Below are 22,109 nucleotides of genomic sequence, written 5' to 3' on the forward strand. Positions count from 1 at the left end.
AGATGGTTGGTTGGGTTTTCCAGCATCACCTGCTGAATGGTTCATTCTTTCTTCACTGATTTAAACTGCCACCTTCGTCACAATGATATGTGTGGGTCTATTTCCAGACTTCTCTGCTGCAGATTTGTTTCTCTCTCCCTCACTAATACCATCCTGTAATTACCTTAGATTTATAGTGTATTTAGTATCTGGTAGTGCGAATCCCTACTCATAATTCTTTATTAAATTCTTTTTTTTATTCTTGCACATTTCTCTTCCATACTAACTTTGGAATCAGCCTGTCAAATTCCATTAAAGAAAAAAAAAACCTGCTAGTATTTTGATTGGGGTTGGGTTGACTTTATAGATTCATTAGAGAAGAAATGACATCTTTAGAATCCTTCAGTTTAAAGAAAACCTTTCTAAGTGTTCTCTTATGCAGAACCGCGATGATAAACCCCTAAGCAAATGAGGACAGCGTAACAAGATGAGACAGCATGTTACCAGAAGAGTACAGCCTCTTTCAGGAAAAAGATCTCTGCGTGCGCGCGCACACCAGGTTCTCAGGCCATCACATCGCTCCGTGGCTATGGCTCATACCTGGAGACTTGGTCGTGCGTCCGGGGAGGCCTCTGCCAGGCCTCCTGGATGTCTGTCCCAGGCTTGTTGGGTTGTCTTGTCTTCCGTCCATTTTCCCTGTTGAGTTATAAACAAACCTCTAGGTGACCCCAGAGGCAGTCGTCTGTGGCTCAGCTGTTTGGGAAAACACCACACTTGTGGTGTAAGTCTACCAACTTTGATTTCTGCCAGAGCTTCACCACTTTTACTATTAGTCCCCAAGAAAAAGGAAGTGAATGCCTGTGGAGGATTGCTCTGAAATGTTGTCTTTGAGTGAAGTGTTTAAGCCTTTTTCAGTGCAAGGAGAACTGCTCTTCTCTCCACGTGTCACCACGACGCTGTCCAGGGACTGAGCGGTACTGTGTGCCTGAAAAACATTTCCCTTCATGGGCTAGTGCCAGTAGGAAGTTACTGTTCTGTGGTGAAATAACTTTGGGGGCCAAATCCACTGGGTCCCTGTTTCAGTTTGCCAAAGGCTGCCGCAGCACCATACCAGAAGCGGGCTGGCTTTTACAGTGGGGATCTGCTAGCTCACGAGCACACAGTTCTGAGGCCGCGCAGGCGGCCACATCAGGGCAGCGGCAGCAGATGCGTCCTCCCGAGCTGCAGCAGCGGGCGCGCGGGCCTGGCGGCGTCCCTCGTCTCTCCCCTCTCCTCAGGGCCTCGCCACTGCCAGCCTCTGGCTCAAGTGGCTTCTTCTCAGTGTCCTTGTTCGTTGATTCAGCTTCTGGCTCCAGGGCCTTCTCTCTGAGCTCCTGTATGGCCTTTTTCTGTATTTGTGGCTCTTTATTCCTGCATTTGTAAAGGATTCGGGGAGGGTTAAGATCCCCCGCTGCGATGAACAATCAATCAGAGGCCCTTTCCTGAAGCAATTTAATCAAAAGGTCCCACCTGCATGCACAGGAATGGATTAGCTGAAGAACACAATTTTCTGGGGTCCACAGAAGACTCAAAGCACCACACCTCCGTGTGATTTTTAAAAACCTCTTGAGGGGAAAGTGCTCTTAGGTGTCTCTGAATGAGAGGTCCACTGGGGAAAACATGCTGATTGGAGAACCTGAGCAAGTCCTCAGGTGCTGGGCTCCTCCATGAGGCACCCATTGCTAGATGAGTACAGGGCAGGGGACACCACGGTTGGCAGAGGCATGGCACCAATTGGAGAAGACAGTTGTGGTTGGCTAAAAGGGGAGCGGGAGGCAGGATACAGAAAGAACAGGTCACTGAAGGAACTCCTCCAGCCGGAACAAACCCGTTTGATTAAGGCCATGGTGAGCCCCTGAGCCTGGCAGCGGCAAGTGAACTCCCCAGGGTTTGGGGCATGAGTGCTGACACGTCCTGCACATGGCACTACTGAGTCAAGCTTAGATGATACATGTGCATCATCTTAGTTTGCGTTCGTATAGCTCTAGAACGTTTCTCTGACAACGAGGCGCGATGTATGGGACCTTGTCCAGGGTGCCCTGTGCTTCTGAGCAGGCAGCTGAGCTAAGGAAAGAGAAAAGGAGGAGCCAGAAGAATTAGAAGACGCAGGGACTTCCTAGACCCAGAGGCAGAGGAGATGCCCAGGACAAGGAACCACTGAGCAAGACGAAGAGGCAACGAGGGGGCTGAGGGGCCCAAAACGTGGCCGGGGCTCGGCGTGAAGCCCACTTCCTCTCACCGTGCTGCCCAGGTGCCCGCCGCGTCACTGCAGACCCAGTGCCTCCCTTTGCCAGGCTTCTGTTTCCTGTTCTGTAGGACTAGTTGATTTCTCAAGCCGTGCTTGGTCCATAGCTGGCAGGTGTGGTTCCTGCTCACAGTCTGGTGAGAAAGGCCAGAAATAAACCAGCAAAGGTAAGATTGGCAAGTTGAGTTTCTGCTGTGCTGCAGTGAGGGGCTGCTCTCTCTGAGCCCTTTGACCCCTTGTTGACCAAGCTCCTTCCGAGCACCCGCCTCCAAGATTGTATGCGCAGGGTGAGCATTCACTTATAACCACTGCAAATGGCCACTCAACAGAACCTCATACTCCCCTTAGTGGACCCCCCTCAAGGAAAAGGCTCACAAGAACCCCACCTGGCTGGGCGTAAGTTATCTGAACGCCATCACGGGGAGGGCCGGCTTTCACCTCAGCAACTCGCCAGGGCCAGCGTGCCTGGTACGCTTGGGCTTGAATGCGCTAAGAGGGCGGCCTCTGGGACCGCCTTTCCTTTTCCTGACAGTTCCAGCATTGGCCTGTGCTTGGGAGTAGAGTGGGCGGAGGAGGCAGGAGGCTGCCGGGTGTGCTCCCAGCAGGGCGTCAGTGCTCCTCTCCTCCTGCCCTGCCTGGGCTTCCCCCCGCTCCACCTTCAAGCCTCCCCAGGTCCTGGGACCCCCGCCATTTCCTCTGTTTTTAGGGCTTTTCCCATCTCTGCCAGCTTCCTTCCCAGGAACCCCTTGTAACTGTACCTTCTTTAATCTTGATAAACAGCTACATTTTTGTTAGATGACAAAATCCATTGCCTTCAAATATTTCTAATCATGCAGTATGAATTCCAGGATAACAGAGTCCCCATTGCAGACATGTGCAGTGTATAGAAATGTCCGCTCTAGCCAAGCCATTGACCGGGCACTCTTCGACATCTCTTCCTGCTGACAGAACCCTGCTGCTTGTTCAAACCACCGTGGGCAGGGGCGTGCAGGTTTGTGTTATCTGTGAGTCCACGGAAGGCTGCTGTTAGGAGGGGCTGCTGCTGTCCAGAGCTGGCCGTTGGGAATGCGTGCGGCACCCTGAAAGGGCCGCAGAAATTCCCTTGAAGTCTGCCCAGAAGCCAAAAGGAGTGCAGGGCACTTTTGAAAATTAGGGTTAGAATGATGAAATGTTTTCTTTACCAGCTTCCAAATAAATATTAAAGTTACATTGACGGTGGCAGTGCTCTAAAATGTGTTTATCAATGGCAGTGAATGTACCGCACTGATGAAGGATGTTGCTAATGTGGGATAATGTGGGAGGTGTGGGGAGCGGGGCATATGGGAATCCCCTATATATCCTCTCTAACATTTATATAATCAAAGTATCTTTTAAACAATAAAGAAAGTGAAAAAAAAGTTACATTGAACATATTAAATTGATAAAATACTCATTCTTTTGCTCTAAATTATGGTAATTTAGGGGTTCAAAGTGAGGGCGACAGCTGAAATGCAGAGGGTGAATATTCACGCACAGATACAAGGGGCGTGGGAGGTGGCCATTGGAGACATGGCCCATGGGCGCGTTGGGGTCCCCTCTTGGCATTTAGAGTCGCAGCTCATTGACCAACAGGTGCGGGACACGCAGCATATGATACTTCAGGGTGTTATAAGCAACTGGTATGTTGTAGCTTCCCTCACATAAAATTGGTAATAGTTGTTAATGATGTGTCATTATAGGGGAATGGTAGGCTGAAAATTCATTTTGTTTCTTTACCTTTTTAGGGAGGTCTGGGAGTAGAAATGCAGGTGGAGATCTTGAGGTGGCGGAGTAAAATATGTGCACTTTGCTCTTGCTTTCAGAACTACACTCAGTATATTCCTCTGTCCATCTACGATCTCCAGACATGGATGGGCAGCCCGTCAATATTCGTCTACGACTGCTCCAACGCCGGCCTCATTGTCAAGTCCTTCAAGCAGTTTGCACTACAGAGGGAGCAGGAGCTAGAGGTGAGGCCTCAGCAGTGGGTGGTGGAGTTGCCTCTGGGACGGAGCCACACGTTCTCGGGTGCTCCTTCACTCTCTGAGTGGAGAAGTGCTCAAAGTGCTAAGGACAAGATGGTGTCTCTGATGACAGAGGCCTGGGAAGTGCCCAGTGCAGGCTTGCAGGCTTGTTTTTGTATCTCATTTTACTCAGTGCCATTTTTAATCTGAACGTTAATTAAGTGATATCGTTTTATAGAGCTGTCTTGTGCCCTGGTGCTTTCTACCTCCAAAATAAATGTTAAATAAAGCAGACACATTTATTTTAAGAAAAATGGACCAATGTCTGGGCACAGTCTTCACTTCCATTATCATTTTTGTTATTGTCCTAATTTTGTTCTGTGTGTATTAAAAATACCCCTCAAAGCTAAATAATAGAAAACAAACTAAAACAGCTGCCGTTTGGTAGCTTCTGTTAAAAGAATTGGAGAAGTGGTGTGGTACTCTCATAATGAAGAGGCATTTTACTAGGTTGTTTTAATTAATATTTGATGCTTGAATTAAACTGAATTCTAAAGAGAAATTGAAGAGGCATTTTCAATTAAGAGGACTCCATCCTGTGGCCTGCACAAGAGTGTCAGAATAAAATATTCTGCAGCCTCGAGGGGATGGTGAATTCCGATTGTTTACAATACAGGAAATTCTGAATTCAGGAATTAAAATGGTCCTAAGTACGTTTCCTCAAGTCTTTTTGGATAAATTCAATATTATGTATTGGATTGTTTCCTATCAGATTTCATCAAATAATATTGCTGAAATAATTAGCAACAAAATTTGAAATTCTCTTTGGTAGAATTTAAAATGGATGTTTTTGCTGTTTAATATTTTATATTTATGAACTGTCCTTATGCTGAATGTTGCATAAAACTGTCTGATAAATGTCTTTTCTCCTTGAAACTGGAAGCAAGTGCCCCAAATTATTGAGGGTAGGGAAGGGGCCCTTTCTAATAAGAGAGGGGAAAGATCATGTTTTGAACCAGCTTTTTAGCATTTCATCCAGGTTTACCCAGGTGAGAGGTGTTCTAATAAGCACTAAGAAAACTCAGGCACTGAGAGGTTATTTGCCTTTCTGCAGATCAAGTCATAAATTTGCAAAAACTTTTTTTTACATTTATAATATGAAATAAAAATGCCAAAATTCCTACCTGGTTTTTATCCCCGATTTATGAGCCTTAGGGTGGTTAAGGGAAAGACCAATACATCAGCCTAAGTTAATTAGAACATGTTAAATATAGACTCTCCCCTCCCATCCAGGAGAAGGCCTACGATGAGACGTTTCCTTCCCTGTACTTGGCATTTCTGTGCAGTCTGTACTGTTTGTGTTCTCTGTATGTTGCCAAGGATTAATCAGCGTAAGATGCTGTTCATTTCATTGAGCACAATGAAAAAGAGTTGCATACATCTTTCCTTGGGGGAAAATGTTTAACTTAATTCCTAATGGAGGAGAGCAAAGGCAAAAAAATTATTTGGAGTGGCACATAGATGACAATGCAAAGTTATATGATTTGTAATTAGCTCTGATTTTTTAATCTTTGTCCTTTCTTTTAATTACAGTGTAGATAAATCTTGTGTTTTTCCATTACGCATACTATTATGGCTATTGTTCAGTTGGTCTCTTGCATAAGCAGCGGAAATTAAAATGATAAAATTGGCTCCCAGCTAATACCTTAATGTTCATTTTATCACCTTACTATCCACTGTAGAAGCGGCTTTCATACATGGCCTCTTAGATTTCTTCTTTTATAAAATTCTTTCCTTCTCTACAGTTGGCTAAATTCTTTGTAAACTTATAATGCATTTTAATATATTTTATTGGGTAGATAACGTGAATTGAAAGAAATTGGCATGTAAATGGCTTATGCAGTGTTTAAAAAATAAAGAAGGTAAAAAATGACTAAATATAATTCTAGGAAAAAGGATACTTGGAAAATAAGTCTCCAGGTAATAAACATTAGCTCAGATATGAGTGACAAACATTTTCAGAGGTGAATCCCACCTTTCATATTCTTAGCAGCACAGTTTTTGTCCTGGTGGGAGACTTCCTTATTGTGCTTTCCTGTCTCAAAGGACTGCTATAGGGAAAGGAGAAGAAGCTCAGCATAAATTATTGCACACAGTTGAAACTTCATCATAACTAGAAAAATGCATATCTGTCACTCAGTTGTATTCTTGATGTTTTTCATTATGTCATATTGCTTTGGAATTTGAAAATCAAGGAAGAGCTATTTGAAAGAATTTTAAGAGGAAAAGTTTTTACATCTCTCTTTTTCCAATGTTCTTTTTGTAAATAAGTGTTTTTATTTTCCCAAAATTAGGCAATTTTTAAAAATCCATTGGTACAGAGGGCTTATGATGACTAACAGGAGTCCCTAGCCCCAGACCTCCTGGCAGTGCTCTCCTGCCATGGGGAACCTCCTCCCACTGCTTGTATTTATAGTTCTTCTAGGGACGAGCTCCATATTTGTAATTAATATGCTTACACTATTTTTTCTTCTTTCTCTTTATTTTAAAAAAGCTTTAGTTTACATAAATGTTACATTGAAAATATAGGGGATTCCCATATACACCACCCCTTCCCCCTCCCATACTTTCTCCCCGTTAACAACATCTTCGTTAGTGTGATACATTTGTTACAATTGATGCATTGCTACTAACCGTGGTTTATAGTTTACATTATGATTTATACTTTGCACTGAACAATTTTATAGGTTTTGACAAAATGTATAATGGCTTGTATCTATCATTGCAATATCATGCAGATCAATTCCAATGTCCCAAAAATGCCCCATGTTATACCTTTTCTTCCCTCTCCCTCCCCTCAGAACCTTTTGTGATCACTACTTTTATATCAGTGTAACAAGTTCTTCCATTACTAGAATAACAATTAGTTTACTTTAGTCCATAGTTGCATTCCTACCTTATGTTGTTTGTTCCTCATTCTTGAGGATTTTGGCATGGTAATGCCCACTCTGCTTCCAATTGGTAAGGGACTTAGATCCCATAGGCAGATGAATGGAACAGTCTTGCTTGCTGTTGTAGATGCTATGTGTTTTTTGGGATGGGTGTTGTCCATCATCATCCTTTTCTTAGTTGTCCTGGATAAGTCCGATGTACTAGAGGTAGGTGTTGGCTACAACTCTGCTGAAATTCAGAGCTCAACCGACATATGAACAGCCAGAAGATTTAAATCTCTCAGACATATACTTAATGGGTATAGTGCTAATTATAGGTTCAAATAAAAGGGTCAGAAGAACCATATGTAGGAAAATTATAAATGAGTCTAACTCTGATACATTGGGGAAATAGGTTATCATATATTCCAATGTCAGACCCACCAGAGGGGTTCCGATTTGCTGGGGTTGTCTGCCCTGCCTATAGTGTTTGGATGGCTCTAGAACCCTCAGGAGCATCCCTGCTTGAGGTACTATTTACTGTGGCTTTAGTCACATCCTCCTGAGACATGCATAAGCGTAACCTCTGGAATGACCTTCTTACTCACTTGAAATCTCTCAGCCATTAAAAAGTAATTTGTATTTACTATTTCTCCCTTTTGGTCTAGGTCGTTTTCCAAATATATCACTAGTTGGCACTTGGTAGTAATCCCTCGGTGCCAGGGAGGCCCATCCCCAGGAGTCATGTCCCATGCTGGGGAGAAGGTAATGAGTTTATTTGCTGAGTTTAACTTTGAAAGAGGCCACATTTGAGCAACAAGGAGGCTTTCAGGAGGTAGCTCCTAGGCAATATATATTACCAGGCTAAGTTTCAATTTCACAGGAACAAGGTTCATAAGTACAAGTATTAGTATCAAGGGTCTGACGTATTTGTCTGTCTTCCTTACTAGGCACTGCCCATGTACTCTAGAGATTATTGCCACTCTATTAGAGAATGTAGTAGGACTCCCCAGGATGGGAATTCAGTATTCTGTCAGTTATCGTATGGGTCTGCCCACCGAGACAACACCTCATGACCACATGACCATATTCATATTCCATAGAGGACTGCTACAGGTGCACCCCTCCCGTGCATCCCCCCGTCACCAACTCCCCACACCAGTAACCTTCCCTGCCACAGTTTCAACCCTTCTGCGATTCAAAACCTCCTCCAAAAGAAAGCCAAAAATAAATAAATAAATATTTTGGGCATTGCGCCTTTCTTCACCATAAGATCTGTTATCTTTTATGTATATTGACAGTTTCTTCTGTATGTTCCCCCAGTGTCGTCTTCTTTTTTTCCCCCACTTTATTTTCCAAGAAGATTTAGGTTACAGAAAAGTCACATAGAAAATCTAGGGCATTCCCATATACCCCCTCTCTGCACCCCTCCCCCACACATTAATCAGTTGTAACAAATGAACCATACTCATGTAGGATTTTATTGGTATTGGTCTTGATTTGTTAATTTGTGATGAATTTGTGGCTTTCTATTATTATGACAAGCCAAAAACAGCTGCCAAGAGTAACTTCTCTTTAAGGAATTGGAGAAGCAATATAGAACTCTGGTAATGAAGGGGCCTTTTAAATGATAGTTTTAGTTAATTGATGTTTGAATTAAATAGTGAATTCTAAAGAGAAATTAAAGAGGTGTGTTACTATCTCCTCCCACCTTCCCAATACCATTTAGTTATAACACTATTTTGTTTTCCCCCTATACTTTATAATGTTTGCGATTTTAAATCATATCCTTCCGCTTTTATTTCTAATTTCATCAATAATAGATAATGTCTTTGTTTTATAATATAAGGCTCTTAGCTTCCTTGTACTTTCTTTTGCCTCTTCTTTTTCCCTATTTCTGTCACTAGTACGTTTTCTGGCCATTATTCAGTCCTCTGTGCTTCGTGTATGGGTTGATTTTTTAAAATGACAAGTATTAAACCTTGTTTACTCAGTTATGACCATGTAAATGTTGTTCATTGAATGGATAAGTAATAGGATACTTATTTTGTTTCCATTTTTTAAACAATTTTTTGTTTGCTTTTCTGAGATCTTTCTCTTTTCTTCTTGAATTATATATCTGGAGCATTTCCTCCGTTTCACATTTTCAAGGATGGCAGCAAATCTCAGCATATGCCCTGTCCCTGAAACATCCCCTCCCCTGCTCTCCACCGCTACCCTCAGCCGACTGTCCATGTCGGCCTGCTCCACAGTGCCGTCTGCGACTCCCCTGTGTAGTTCTGGGGGGTGTGTCACTACTCTGTGCATCCTACTTTTTTCTCTTTTGTTTTGCTGGAGCAAATCCTCAAGTAACAGCCTAAGAAAGGATATTTGGGAATAATCTTTCTAAGGTTTTAAATGTTTTCAGCTAAAAATAATGAAAAATCTCACTACTGGTTTTTAAACAAATAGCATTTTGTTTTGTCCACATATAAGATCTCTGAGGTAAATTTTACCTATTAAGCAGTGTCATCAGGGACCCAGGCTATTTTTCTTTTTCCACTCTGGTATTCTTATCTGGTTGATATTTCATCCTTTTGGTGGCAGTATGTTTACCACATGTCCAGGAATTTCATCTTTCAGGCAGGAAGAAATAGGGAAAGGAAGGGCAATGGCAGTCACATAAGCCTATCTAATCAGGAAAGCCAAGGCTTTCCCAGAAGCATGTCCTCCTCCCCCTCTTCCATTTACATCTCATTGGCAACAGCTGTGCCTGGTGGTCCCCCCAGGTATAGTAGGAAGGGGCTGGAGGATGGAATTGGGGATAGCTATTTGATTATCTGATAATGAGTTCAGCTACATTGTATGTGTAAATGTCTTTATTCTAGCTGCAAACTTTATTGATAGTTTGGGTATATAATTTTTGATTATTTTCACTAAACAATTACCTACTTATTACTTTCAGTAGATGAGTTAATGTACTTGAAAGGTCTGCCAACTGGCCTCATTGTAGCTGTAAGCAAGTACCCAAAGGTAGAACTGGCATCATTCCACTCAAAGCTGTAGGAATAGAGCCATAAAGCATGAAATACGTATTTTGAATTAGTAGGTGAGAGCAAAGAAAGCGAATGCAGATATTTTTGCCACAACTTTTATCTTGGATGTTCAGTTTTTGTCTGTAAACTAGAAAGACAGGCTAAGTCTTTAATAAACAGATTCTCTTTGGAGTGGTCCTTAGTAAGTGTTGATCACTAGTTCTCTTTCTAGTGGCTATTCCACACGGGCAGTTGCAATTCTTCTCTTCCCTTAAGGCAGCAGTAAACTGTGGAATGAAATCTAGGCAAGATCTTCTTTTTCTTTGGAGGGAAGTGAGTTCCTATCTAGAGGTAGAGGCTTGGTTGCTGTCCCTTGCAGGGAGGGATTGAGCTCATCTGTGTCCTCATAAGGTGCGGTCCTGGACATGGCCGTCATCTTTTTGTTTTGGCCTGGAGCATAAGCACATTTCTTACTGCAGCTGTGACATGAGGATAGATCGTCTTCCTGAAGCATTGGCTGCCATGCTTGAGGAAGACGCTTCTAGTTGAAACGTAGCCCATCCATCTGTCCTCTGAACTCACATCAGTACCTCACAAGGCTTTTCTGGTACCTCCTGTAAATCACGCTTTTCCTCAACACTCAGGGCATCTTTGGATGATGCAGTCCTCTGCTCTGCAGCATAGACGCTTGTCACATGGGCACTCGTGTTCAAAGTGAGAAACATGCCTGTCCTGCCATGCGATTGACCCTGGCGTGACTTCCCCGTCCTAGCTTCCGCTTTGAATCGTGAACGTCAGCCAAGTGATTCATTATCCTCATGCGTTGATTACTGTGACCAAATTTAACTCCAATATGACAACCAGGTAATTCTGACAAACAAGAATAACACCTGACTTGTAGGTTTCTTCAAAATGTGCCATCTCTTTGTCCCATAGACTTGAGATAAGCTTCTGTAGCGCTGCTGTGGACAAACGCATGGCGTTGACATGCATGGGGTTCTGTAGCAGAAGCCAGTTCTCTGGGCTGGGTTAGTGCTTGCTGTGCGTAATGTCTGCCTGTGATTTCTCAGTACCAAAGGGTGAGTCCTGGATTATACGTAGGAAGGCGTGCTTCTTTTTTTTTTTTTTTTTTTTAAAGATTTATTTATTTATTTAATTTCCCCCCCTCCCCTGGTTGTCTGTTCTTGGTGTCTATTTGCTGCGTCTTGTTTCTTTGTCCGCTTCTGTTGTCGGCAGCGGCACGGGAAGTGTGGGCGGTGCCATTCCTGGGCAGGCTGCTCTTTCTTTTCACGCTGGGCGGCTTTCCTCACGGGCACACTCCTTGCGCGTGGGGCTCCCCTATGCGGGGGACACCCCTACGCGGGGGACACCCCTGCGTGGCATGGCACTCCTTGTGCGCATCGGAAGGCGTGCTTCTTGATCACAGTTTTCTAAACTGGAGTGTGTGCACCTGAATTTGGACATACTTCCCACACACCTGCTGCATGTGTCATCCATGGCTTTGGAACAGGAGTCTGCTCGTTCCAGGTGGAGCCCGGGGCTTACCAGTGTCCATCTTCCATGATGTAATGTTCTTTTCTTCTCTCCCATTCTTTTTCTTCTACAATATCATTTGTAGACAGTAGAAAAATGAACAGCAGTCTACTCCATAATCACTTTATTAATTTTCACCTTTAATTTTAAGAACCATTTCAGTGATAGTAATTTATGGGTTTTTAAAAGGCATTCTCCTCTTTTCTAAAATCTGTATCCTCTGGTTTAAGTAATTTTTTTTTCTTTTGGTTATTTTGATCGTTTTCTTCTAGACTGGATTCTTTCTTCAAAGAGTTAATAATTCCTTGTTTTTCCTCATATTTAAGAATGAAAGGGGGCATTTCTCTGTTGCGTGTGCCCATGGTGGGAATTATCAGTTGGGGAGGGGAGCTGCTGCTGCCCTGAGAACCCTCTGGTGCTTGAACGCAGGAAGCTGTATTGTCCTGGGGAGCCAGGGGTGGCACCAGCTGCTCCCCCAGACACTTCAGTTCCTCCTTAGAGAGAAGCTCCTGAGGGCCTTGGGGGATGACGAGAGACCCGTGGCAAGTGCCAGACCCTTGGCACCTCCCACAGGTGAGAAGCTGACGTCCTGGCTGGCAGCCCTCCAGTGAGCCCCTCTTTCAGCCCACCCCTCGCGGGCTCTGGCAAGGGAACCACGTTCCACTCCTGCCTTCTCTGCACACATCCTGGACGCTTTCCAGCTCCTTTTAAGGAAGGCTGACCAGAGTCCCCTTTAGACACCTTCTACTTCCTCTTATAGAGAACGTTTCAAAAGTGATCCAGTCCCAGGGAAACGGACTTTGGCCCAGTGGTTAGGGCGTCCGTCTACCACATGGGAGGTCCGCGGTTCAAACCCCGGTCCTCCTTGAGCCGTGTGGAGCTGGCCATGCGCAGTGCTGATGCGCGCAAGGAGTGCCGTGCCACGCAAGGGTGTCCCCCGCGTGGGGGAGCCCCACGCGCAAGGAGTGCGCCCGTGAGGAAAGCCGCCCAGCGTGAAAAGAAAGTGCAGCCTGCCCAGGAATGGCGCTGCCCACACTTCCCGTGCCGCTGACGACAACAGAAGCGACAAAGAAACAAGACGCAGCAAATAGACACCAAGAACAGACAACCAGGGGAGGGGGGGAAATTAAATAAATAAATAAATCTTTAAAAAAAAAAAAAAAAAAAAAGTGATCCAGTCCCTCCTCCTTGGCACGAAGGCACTGTAATGTTTCTACATTACACGCATCACAACAGCAGAGGGGACTCGTGTTTGCAGTTGAGGAAGCGATGCTGCCATTCCAGTGAGCGTCAGGGGAGTTGAGGGCAGGACACAGTAAATCTATAAACAAACAACGTAGAAACCCATTAGTTGAGATCCACACTAGAATGCTTAGCTGGGGAGAATAAAGCCACTAGTGGAAAATGAAAAATTTAGTGGAGTGGCCTGCTTAGCTAAGTTGCTAACCAGAAATGAAAAGGTCATGGAAAGCAGTGTTGAGGAAAGCGGGTCTCTGGAGGGTCAGGACCATTGGCAATTGTGAGCCAAGGGGAGAAGAGGGTACCAGTGTGTGTGTGTGGGGGCACAGCAGGCCAGACTGTGCTGCACCTGGGGGCGGGCATGCCCCCTCTGCTTTTCCCTGCCTCGCCCAGCCCCAGACCTTCCTGCAGTGGCTACCCTGCTGGCTCTTTCCCCTGCTGCAGTCTCCTGGTCTCTGCTCCGTAGCTGGTTCCTCTCATCCTCCTGGGCCTAGCTGCTGAGCCCACCCCACCAGCTCCGCTTCAGAGCTGGTACCGCAGCTTAGAATTACAGTGTTTAATGCCAGTTTACTTGCTTATGGTCTGTCTCTGTCACTAGACAGGGACTCCATGGGAGCAGAGGCAGTGCCTCTTTTATTTGTCACTATATCCAGGGAGCAAGCTGTAGTAGATGGATGCCATCATCTTTTATTTGTGTGACATTTCCTGATTTGCAGAGTCTCGTTACCTTGAAGCTGTTCGTCAGACTCACATGACATAATTGCACCCAGTGGATCTCAGCCCTTTTTTGCTGCTGGGCTCCAGTGCACCATCCCTTTCTATGGTTTGTGCCAGAAGATAAGGCCCTTTTCTGTTGGCAACTTTTACCACTGCTAGTTCTATATGTCAAGTCTTTGGGGAAAAGAAAAGTGATTTCGGAACCCTCACCACTGATGGTCTTAAATGAAATCAAGCCAAGTGTATCATTAGCACACTCACCTTTCAGGGTAGCTCTAAAACCCTACTTCCTTCATAAACACTTCTCTGAGCCTGGAATCTCCTTCAGCTGGCCCCATAATGCATGCTTTTGCATAATTAATATGGGAATTAGTTATATATTGTCTTTTAGCACATTAAAGCAGAAAGAAAACAGAAAAAAATCCCTGAAAAAAAGTAAACAGCATATTTCTACATGGCATGTGGGTCTGAAGTCTCAAGGGAAATGAAAAAAAAAAACTTTAAAAGTATATTGAATGTAATGAAAATGAAAATACAACATATCAAAATTTATCAGATGTAACTAAAGCAGTGGCAAGAGGGATATTTATAGTACTAAATGTTTACATTAGAAGAAGTGAAGTGTCTCAAATGAATAGCCTAAGTTCCTTCCTCAAAGAGCTAGAAAAGAGGAGGAAAATAAACCCAAGGCAGTCAGAAGAAGGAAATGAGTATAAGAGCAGAAATCATTAGACTTGAAAACTGGAAAACAATAGAGAAAAATCAATGAAACAAAAAGCTGGTTCTTAGAGAAAAATCAATAAAAGTGATAAATCTCTAGCAAGATTAATAAAGATAATAGGAGAGAATAATCAGAAATAAAGCAGGGAATAACTGTATATCCTGCAGTTTGTAAAAGGATGCAGCGGGAGTACTGTGAGCAACTTTATGCTCATAAATTTGACAATTTAGAAGAAATAAACTAATTCCTCTAAAACCACAAACTACACAAATTCAACTAAAATCAAATAGATAATCTACATAGTCCTGTAATCCTGAAAGAAGTTGGATTCATAATTTAAGGGTTTCTGAAAAATGCATTTGCAGGCCCAGATGGTTTCTTTGGAAAATTCTGTCAGACATTTCAAAATGATATCAGTCTTTTCTGGAAAATAGAAGAGATTTTGCTTCTCAGCTTGTTTTATGAGGTCATTATTACCCTGATACCAATGGTAGACATACAGTTTAAAGAAGAAAGAAAAGAAAACAGACCAGTGTCTCTCACAAACTTAGATGCAAAAATCCTCACCAAAAATATAGCAAATCAATTCTAGCAATGTATAAATAGAATTCTATTTCACAACTGAATAGGATCTGTTCCAGATGTGCAAGGCTAGCTCATTATTAAAAAATCAATTAATGTAAACCATCATACCAACAAATGAAAGAAGAAAATCGTATAATCATACCAATTGATGCTGAAAAAACATTTGACAGAATCCAACACCCTTTCATGATAAAAATTCTTAGGGAACTTGGAATAGAGTAGAAGTTCTTCAACTTAATAAAAATCATTTGCAAAATAATCTGCAGCTGGCATCATACTTAGTGATAAAAGACTGTGAATGGGCAGAAGGGTAGGATCTCCATCCTCACAGCTCTTATTAACATGTATTTGAATTGCTAGCTGGTGCAATACAGCATACAAATGGGAAAAGGCAGAAATAAAACTGTCCCTATTTCCAGACACCATGATTACCTAGAAAAATTCAAGAAATCCCCGTTTAAAAACTTCCTTGAGCTAATAAATGATGTTAGCAAGGTTGCTTAATACAAGAGTAACACACAAAACTCAATCGCATTTCAGTATACTATCAGCAAATATGTAGAACCCAAAATTGTAAGTGCAATGCCATTGATAATTGCTCCAAAGAAAACAAAATACCGTGTTCATCAACTGGAAAATGCAGCATACTAAAGCTGTCCTTCCCTAATTGGTAAACCTGTTTAATGCCATTCTTATGACAATTCCAGCAGGTTTTTGGTAGATATGAACAAGCTTATTCTAAAACTTATGTGGAAAGACCCTAATTCTTGAGTAGTTAACCTGGAAAAAGAAGAAGAACATGGGAAGAATCACTCAGCCCAGTATCACGGCGTCCTGCTTTACCACACCAACCCAGACGGCATGGCTGGTGGAGGACGGGTGCATAGGTCAGTGGAACAGGTTTGGAGACCCAGAAGTAGACCCACGCAAATATCCCCAACGGATTTCTGATAAAGTTGCAAATGCAATTCCATGGCGGAAGGGTAGCCATTTCAATAAATGGAACGTCAGACATCCATGGGCCAAAAAAATTAACTAACCTTGACTTAAAATTCACACTGTACACAAAAAATTAACTCAAAATGAATCAGACTTTAATGTAAAACATAAAACAGTAAAACTTTTACAAAAAGACATAGAAGAAAATCTAGGATCTAGGGCTAGGCAAAGAATTCATAAATCTGATGCAAAAAACATATTCCATAAATGGAAAAATTGATAAATTGAACTGTGATGGTTTGAAACTGTATGTACCCCATGAAATTGTGTTCTTAAAGTGAATCCCTTCCTGTTGTAAGACCTTTTGATGAGGTTACTTCAGTTCAGGCAAGCCCCAGCATGGGTCTTAGCCCTCTAACTGGAGTCTTTTATAAAGGGGGTGAATACAGAGCGAAAGGAAGAGCAAGACCTGGAAGAAAGAAGCTGAAATCAGTGAAACCCAGAAGAAAAGGAGAGACCACCAGGCACTGCCATGTGCCTTGTCATGTGACAGGAGTCCAGGATCGCCGGCAGCTGGTCTTCAGGAAGACAGCGTTGCCTTGATGATGACCTGATTTGGAAATTTTTCTCAGTCTCCAAACTGTAAGCTAGTAAGCTAATAAATTCCCATGGCTAAAAGCCAACCCATTTTATGCTTTCTGCTTTCAGCAGCCTAGCAAACTGGAGCATGGACCTTCTCAAAATTACAATCTTTGCTCTGTAAAACTTGCATGAAGAGGATGAAGACAAGCTAAGCATTGGAAGAAAATTTGCAAACCATATGTCTGACAAAATATGCCTTACATCTAGATTATGTAAGGAACTCTCAAAACCCAACAGTAAAATTTTTTAAAAAAGGGATGTAAGACATGAAGAAATACTTCACTGGAGAGAATGTACAGATGGCTAATAAACATCTGAAAAGATGCTCAACAGCACTAGCCATTACAGAAATGCAAATTAAGCCACCATGCAATATTGCTACACACTTATTAGAGTGGGTAAAATAGAAAAATAGCCACAACACCAAATGCTAGTAAAGATACAGAAAAACTGGAGCATTCATACATTGGTAATGGGAATATAAAAATGGTACAACTACTCTGGAAAGCAGTTTGGCAATTCCTTGTAAAATGAAGCATGCATTCGCCATTTGTCCCAGCAATTGCACTTTGGGTATTTGTCCTGGGGGGTGGGGGGGAGAAGTCTGTAGACAGATAGTCATAGATCTTTGTTCATAATTGCCCTGGACTAGAAACAACTCAAATATCCCTATTAGGTGAATGATTACACTAACTGGGGCACATTCCTGTGACAGAATACAGCAACCATATGTATTTTCAATGTGTGATGCTAATTGAAAGCAGTCAGGTCCAAGTACGTACCATGTGATTTCATTTAAATGGTGTTCTGGAAGAGGCAAAACTACGCAGACTGAGGATGGATCATTGGTTGCTAAATGTTGAGGGTGGGGGATTACTACCAAGAGGTAGCATGAAGGAGTTTATTGGAGTGATGGAATTATTATTCTGTATCTTGATTTTGTTGGGCATTTTACAAATCAATGCATTTGTCAAAACTCACAGAACTACACCTAAAAGAATGAGTTTTGCTACAGTAAATTTAATGAAATAAAAACAAATTAAATGTTTATTTCCTTATCTATTTTTGGTATTTTTTTAGTGCATTGTTTCTTTGGTTTTCTATTCCAAAAATTGGGTACCACTATGAAATTGTGAGATTTAAAGGACAAAGTGATGTTAACATACTATTTTATGTTCTCCTTTTGCTTTCAGAGAAGGTTTTATTGCCTAAAATCTTCTATATTTTTGGTGAAAACATGAATGAAGCAGCATAAGGACCAAGGGAAAAAAAAAAGATAAATTGGACTTACTCCAAATTAAGCCTTTTGTGCTTCAGAGGACATTATCAAGAAAGTGAAAACGTAATCCACAAAAAGGGAGAAAATATTTGAAAATCCTATGTCTAATAAGGATCTAGTATCTAGAGTATATATAAAAAGTTATTACAACTCAACAATAAAAAAAAACCTAAGAAAATGGGCAAAGGACTTTAAATAGACATTTCTCTGAAGAAAATATGCAATATCATTAGCCATCAGGGAAATGTAAATCATAATCACAATGAGATATTACTTTATACCCACTAGATTTACTAGAATCAAAAAGATGGACAGTGACAAGTCTTGGTGAAGATGTGGAACCTTCATATATTGCTGGTGGGAATTGTAAAATGGTGCAGTCACTGTGGAAAGCAGTCTGGCCGTTCCTCAAAATTAAACTTAAAGGGAAGTAAATGTGGCTCAGGCAGTTGGGTGCCCACCTTCCACATGGGAGGTCCTGGGTTTGGTTTCCAGTGCCTTCTAAAGAAGAAGAGCAAGACAGTGAGCTGATGCAACGGCTGGTGCAGCAACATGACACAATGAGATTATGCAACAAGGAGACACAACAAGATGATGCAATGAGGAGACACAATGAGAGACACAACAAGCAGTGAGCAGATGTGACGACTCAAGTGACTGGGCACCTCCCTCCCACATGGGAGGTCCTGGGTTCTATGCCTTGTACCTCCTAAAAAAAAAAAAGACGAGCAGACACAGAGGGCACACAACAAACAGAGCAGACAGTGAGTGCAAACAAGAAGGGAAAGGGGAGAAATAAATCATAAAAAAAAATTAGAGTTGCTGTTTTTCTAAGCACCTAGGGAACTGAAAGCATACTCAAAAGAAATTAAAACATTTGTTCATCCAAAAACTTGAATACAAGTGTTCACAGCAGCATTTTCCATAAGAGCCCCAAAGTGGAAACAGCACTAATGCCTATCAGTAGATGAGTGGATAAACAAAATGTGGTACATTCATGCCATGAAATATTATTCAGCCATAAGACAAAATGAAGTACTGGTACGTACTACAACATGAAGTTTGAAAACATTAGCCTAAGTGAAAAGAGCCAGACATAAAATACCATATATTATATAATTCCATTTATATGAAATGTCCAGAATTAGCAGATCTATAAAAACAGCAATCAAACTGGTGGTTGCCAGGGTCACGGGTAGGGGAGAGGGTGGGGAATGACTATATATGGTTTCTCTGCAGTTAGACAGTGGTAATGGTGCATCCCCTTGTGAATATACTAAGAGCCACTAATTGTACACTTAACCATAAAGAATAAACAAAACAATTTCCTATGAATGAAATTAAGAAAATCTGCCATTCTGAAACATGCAAATGAGAATGTGGTAAGTAAGTATTATTTCGGTATTTCAGCTCTTGTATGTCAACTAATTTCTGACACTCCCATTTTCTTTGTGGTACTGCCCAAGCCCTTTCTCACCAGCACCAACAGAAGCCTAATCAGGTTTCTTCTGCTGTGTCATAGGTCCCCTCTCTTGACATGGCTCATCACTAACCCCGCTGCTCAGGGCCTCCTCCAGCACAAATCATTGATGTCCTACATCACTCACATTTGGATTCCTCATGGTATCATATAATTATACACTCTCTTCAGTGATTTGACTCCATCCATCCACCCATCCATCCATCCACCCATCTACCCATCCATTCATCCATCTACTCATCCACCCATCCACCTTTCCATCCACCTATCCATCCACCTACCCGTCCCATCCACCCATCCATCCATCCACCCATCCCATCCACCCATCCATCCACCCATCCATCCACCCATCCATCCATCCATCCATCCATCCATCCAAGAAATATTTGTTCAGCACCTGTTCTGTATCAGGAATAATAATAGGCCAATAGCAGCAGAGGTAAGTTAGAGTCCTTGCTTTCCTGTGTCATGATACCTGCTGTTTACTTTGAATTCGTCAAACAAAATAAATAACTTCATTTATTTGTGCACAAACACACACACACACACATACTTAGTTATATATGGAGAAGGTTAGAAAATGTGGGAATGTGGGCAAAATATTAACAATAATTGAAACTCAATAAAATGTATACAGATGTTTATACTGTCTTGTTAACTTTTCTGTATGATTATAAATCATTATAAAAAGTTAGAAAGTTTTTGCTTGCTTTCAAACCTTTTGTAGTTCAAAAAGCAGACAATGAAGAAATAACTCCTATGTAATAAGTACAGTGAGGAATAGGTGCTCTGAACAAAGAGAAGGCAGGATAAGGAGGTGAAGAGTGAAGGGCCAGGGCAGCCTCTCCTCCGGGGCGACATGAAGGGCCCCGGGTGGCCTGGGGAGCTGGCACTGGTGCAGACCGTGCTGGCCTCTGGAATGCAAGTGGGGCTGGTGGGCCTGGGCCAAGCCAGGGGAGAGGGGAGCCGGATGCTGGCAGACGGGTCACGGAGGATGTCCGAGGCCTTGGGGAGCACTCTGGATTTTACTCCCAGGTCCAGAGGGGAGTGGGAACCCCTGCAGGGTTTGGAGCTGGAAGGGGATGTGATCTAGAATAGTACCTGCACGCGGGAACCACTCGCCTTGTAGTTGCTGAGTAAATCTATGGATAGAGGAGGAAAAGCTCTCTGGCTGCAGGTGAAGACTGGACTGGGTTTGGGGGTAGCGCCAGAGGCAGGGAGATGCGTCAGGAGGCTGCACCTACATGGGACGGGTGGCAGGGCTTGACTGGGTGCAGCAAAGGCGGAGACGACAGTGTTCACGTTTCGGGGAATTTGAGGGAAGAGTGACTTGCTCATGGATTAGATGGGGTGTGTGATTCAGAAGGCCTTCGTAGTGGGTAGAGTGGGGTGACCTTGTGAGCGTTACTGAGATGGGAGGACCGCGGGGGGTGCGGGGAATGGAAGGAGGGGCTGGGGTGCGTCCTGCTTCCTCTAGGTGGAGTTTGAGGTGCTGTTGGAACTCCAAGTGGGGATGCAGGGATGGGGGTGCCCTCCACGCACCTCGCTGGCTAGGAGGTGAGCCGAGGCCATGCATGGAGGTGCCCTTGCAGCCTGGGAAAGAAGAAGGACCCACAGCAGAGCAGGAAGCTGGAGGGGGCCGGGCACGTGTGGCCTCCTGAAGTCGGGTGGAAGGAAATTCTACAGTAGGGAACAATTAACTGACCCTTACGTTGCTGAGAGGACACATCAAGTGAGAACTGAAAATTGACCATTGGCTTAGGGACGTAGGCCATTGCTGAACTTAAGATCATTTTTAAGGGCAGTGGGTGCTGAAACACTATTCTACTATATTCGAGGCAGAATGGCTGGTGGGGAAGTGGAAGCATCCAGTACAGACGACTTTTCAAGTTCACGGTGAAGCCAGCAGAAAGTTAGAGTGGGAGTAGGAGGGAGTTGTCGGGTCGGGGGGTTTCAGTTCTTCATTTCGTCTCTTTTTTTTCCCTTCACAGTGGGCATTCTTGAAGTGTGTATTGTGCTCATGGGAATAAAAACTCTTGTGTGGGCAGAGCGTTGCAGAGGGCGATCCTTAAGTAGGTGAGAGGTAACCGGCTCCCAACACAGGCGAGCAATTGACGGGAGGGAGGAGCCTGGGCAGCCGTTTTGGAGGGGGGCAGCCAGAGCCGTGAGCACAGCCACAGGGGCGGTGGCCTGGTAGTGGGGGGACTCTGGGACAGTGTGTGGATGCACAGACACACGGCTGTGTGTGTACCTTGTCCCTCATCCCTTCACACTGTGTGCTTTCCCGGGCTCACACCTCTGAGCTTCCCCGCATGCATGTGCTCACTGCTGGGTTGAGGCACCCCCAGCAGGCAAGACCCTTCTCCCCCCTGGTGGCGTGCAGGCTCAGGACAGTGAGCCTAAAAGACAAACACACTTTAATAGTAAATTATTATTGGGAAGCAGACTTGGCCCAGTGGTTAGGGCATCCACCACCACGTAGGAGGTCCATGGTTCAAACCCCGGGCCTCCTTGACCAGCGTGGGCTGGCCCACACGCAGTGCTGATGCACGCAAGGAGTGCCGTGCCACGCAGGGGTGTTTACCACGTAGGGGAGCCCCACGCACAAGGAGTGCGCCCCGTGAGGAGAGCCGCCCAGCACGAAAGAAAGTGCAGCCTGCCCAGGAATGGCGCCGCACACACAGAGAGCTGACACAACAAGATGACACAACAAGAAAAAACACAAATTCCCCTGCCACTGACAACAACAGAAGCAAACAAAGAAGAACACGCAGCAAATAGACAC

At 43.6% G+C, this 22,109-nt stretch overlaps 1 protein-coding gene across 2 annotated transcripts in view; it reads left to right on the forward strand.

The window, feature by feature from the left end:
• The window catches only part of RPTOR (regulatory associated protein of MTOR complex 1), a 434,359-nt gene that overhangs the window by 211,282 nt on the left and 200,968 nt on the right, over positions 1 to 22,109 (forward strand). For both annotated transcript variants that reach the window (XM_058284855.1, XM_058284854.2), the window contains exon 6: positions 4,105 to 4,251. In XM_058284855.1, the coding sequence (XP_058140838.1) occupies positions 4,105 to 4,251 (147 nt within the window). The remainder of the gene's footprint in view (positions 1 to 4,104; positions 4,252 to 22,109) is intronic.

Source organism: Dasypus novemcinctus, chromosome 21, assembly GCF_030445035.2.
Source record: "Dasypus novemcinctus isolate mDasNov1 chromosome 21, mDasNov1.1.hap2, whole genome shotgun sequence".
Lineage (NCBI taxonomy): Eukaryota > Metazoa > Chordata > Mammalia > Cingulata > Dasypodidae > Dasypus > Dasypus novemcinctus.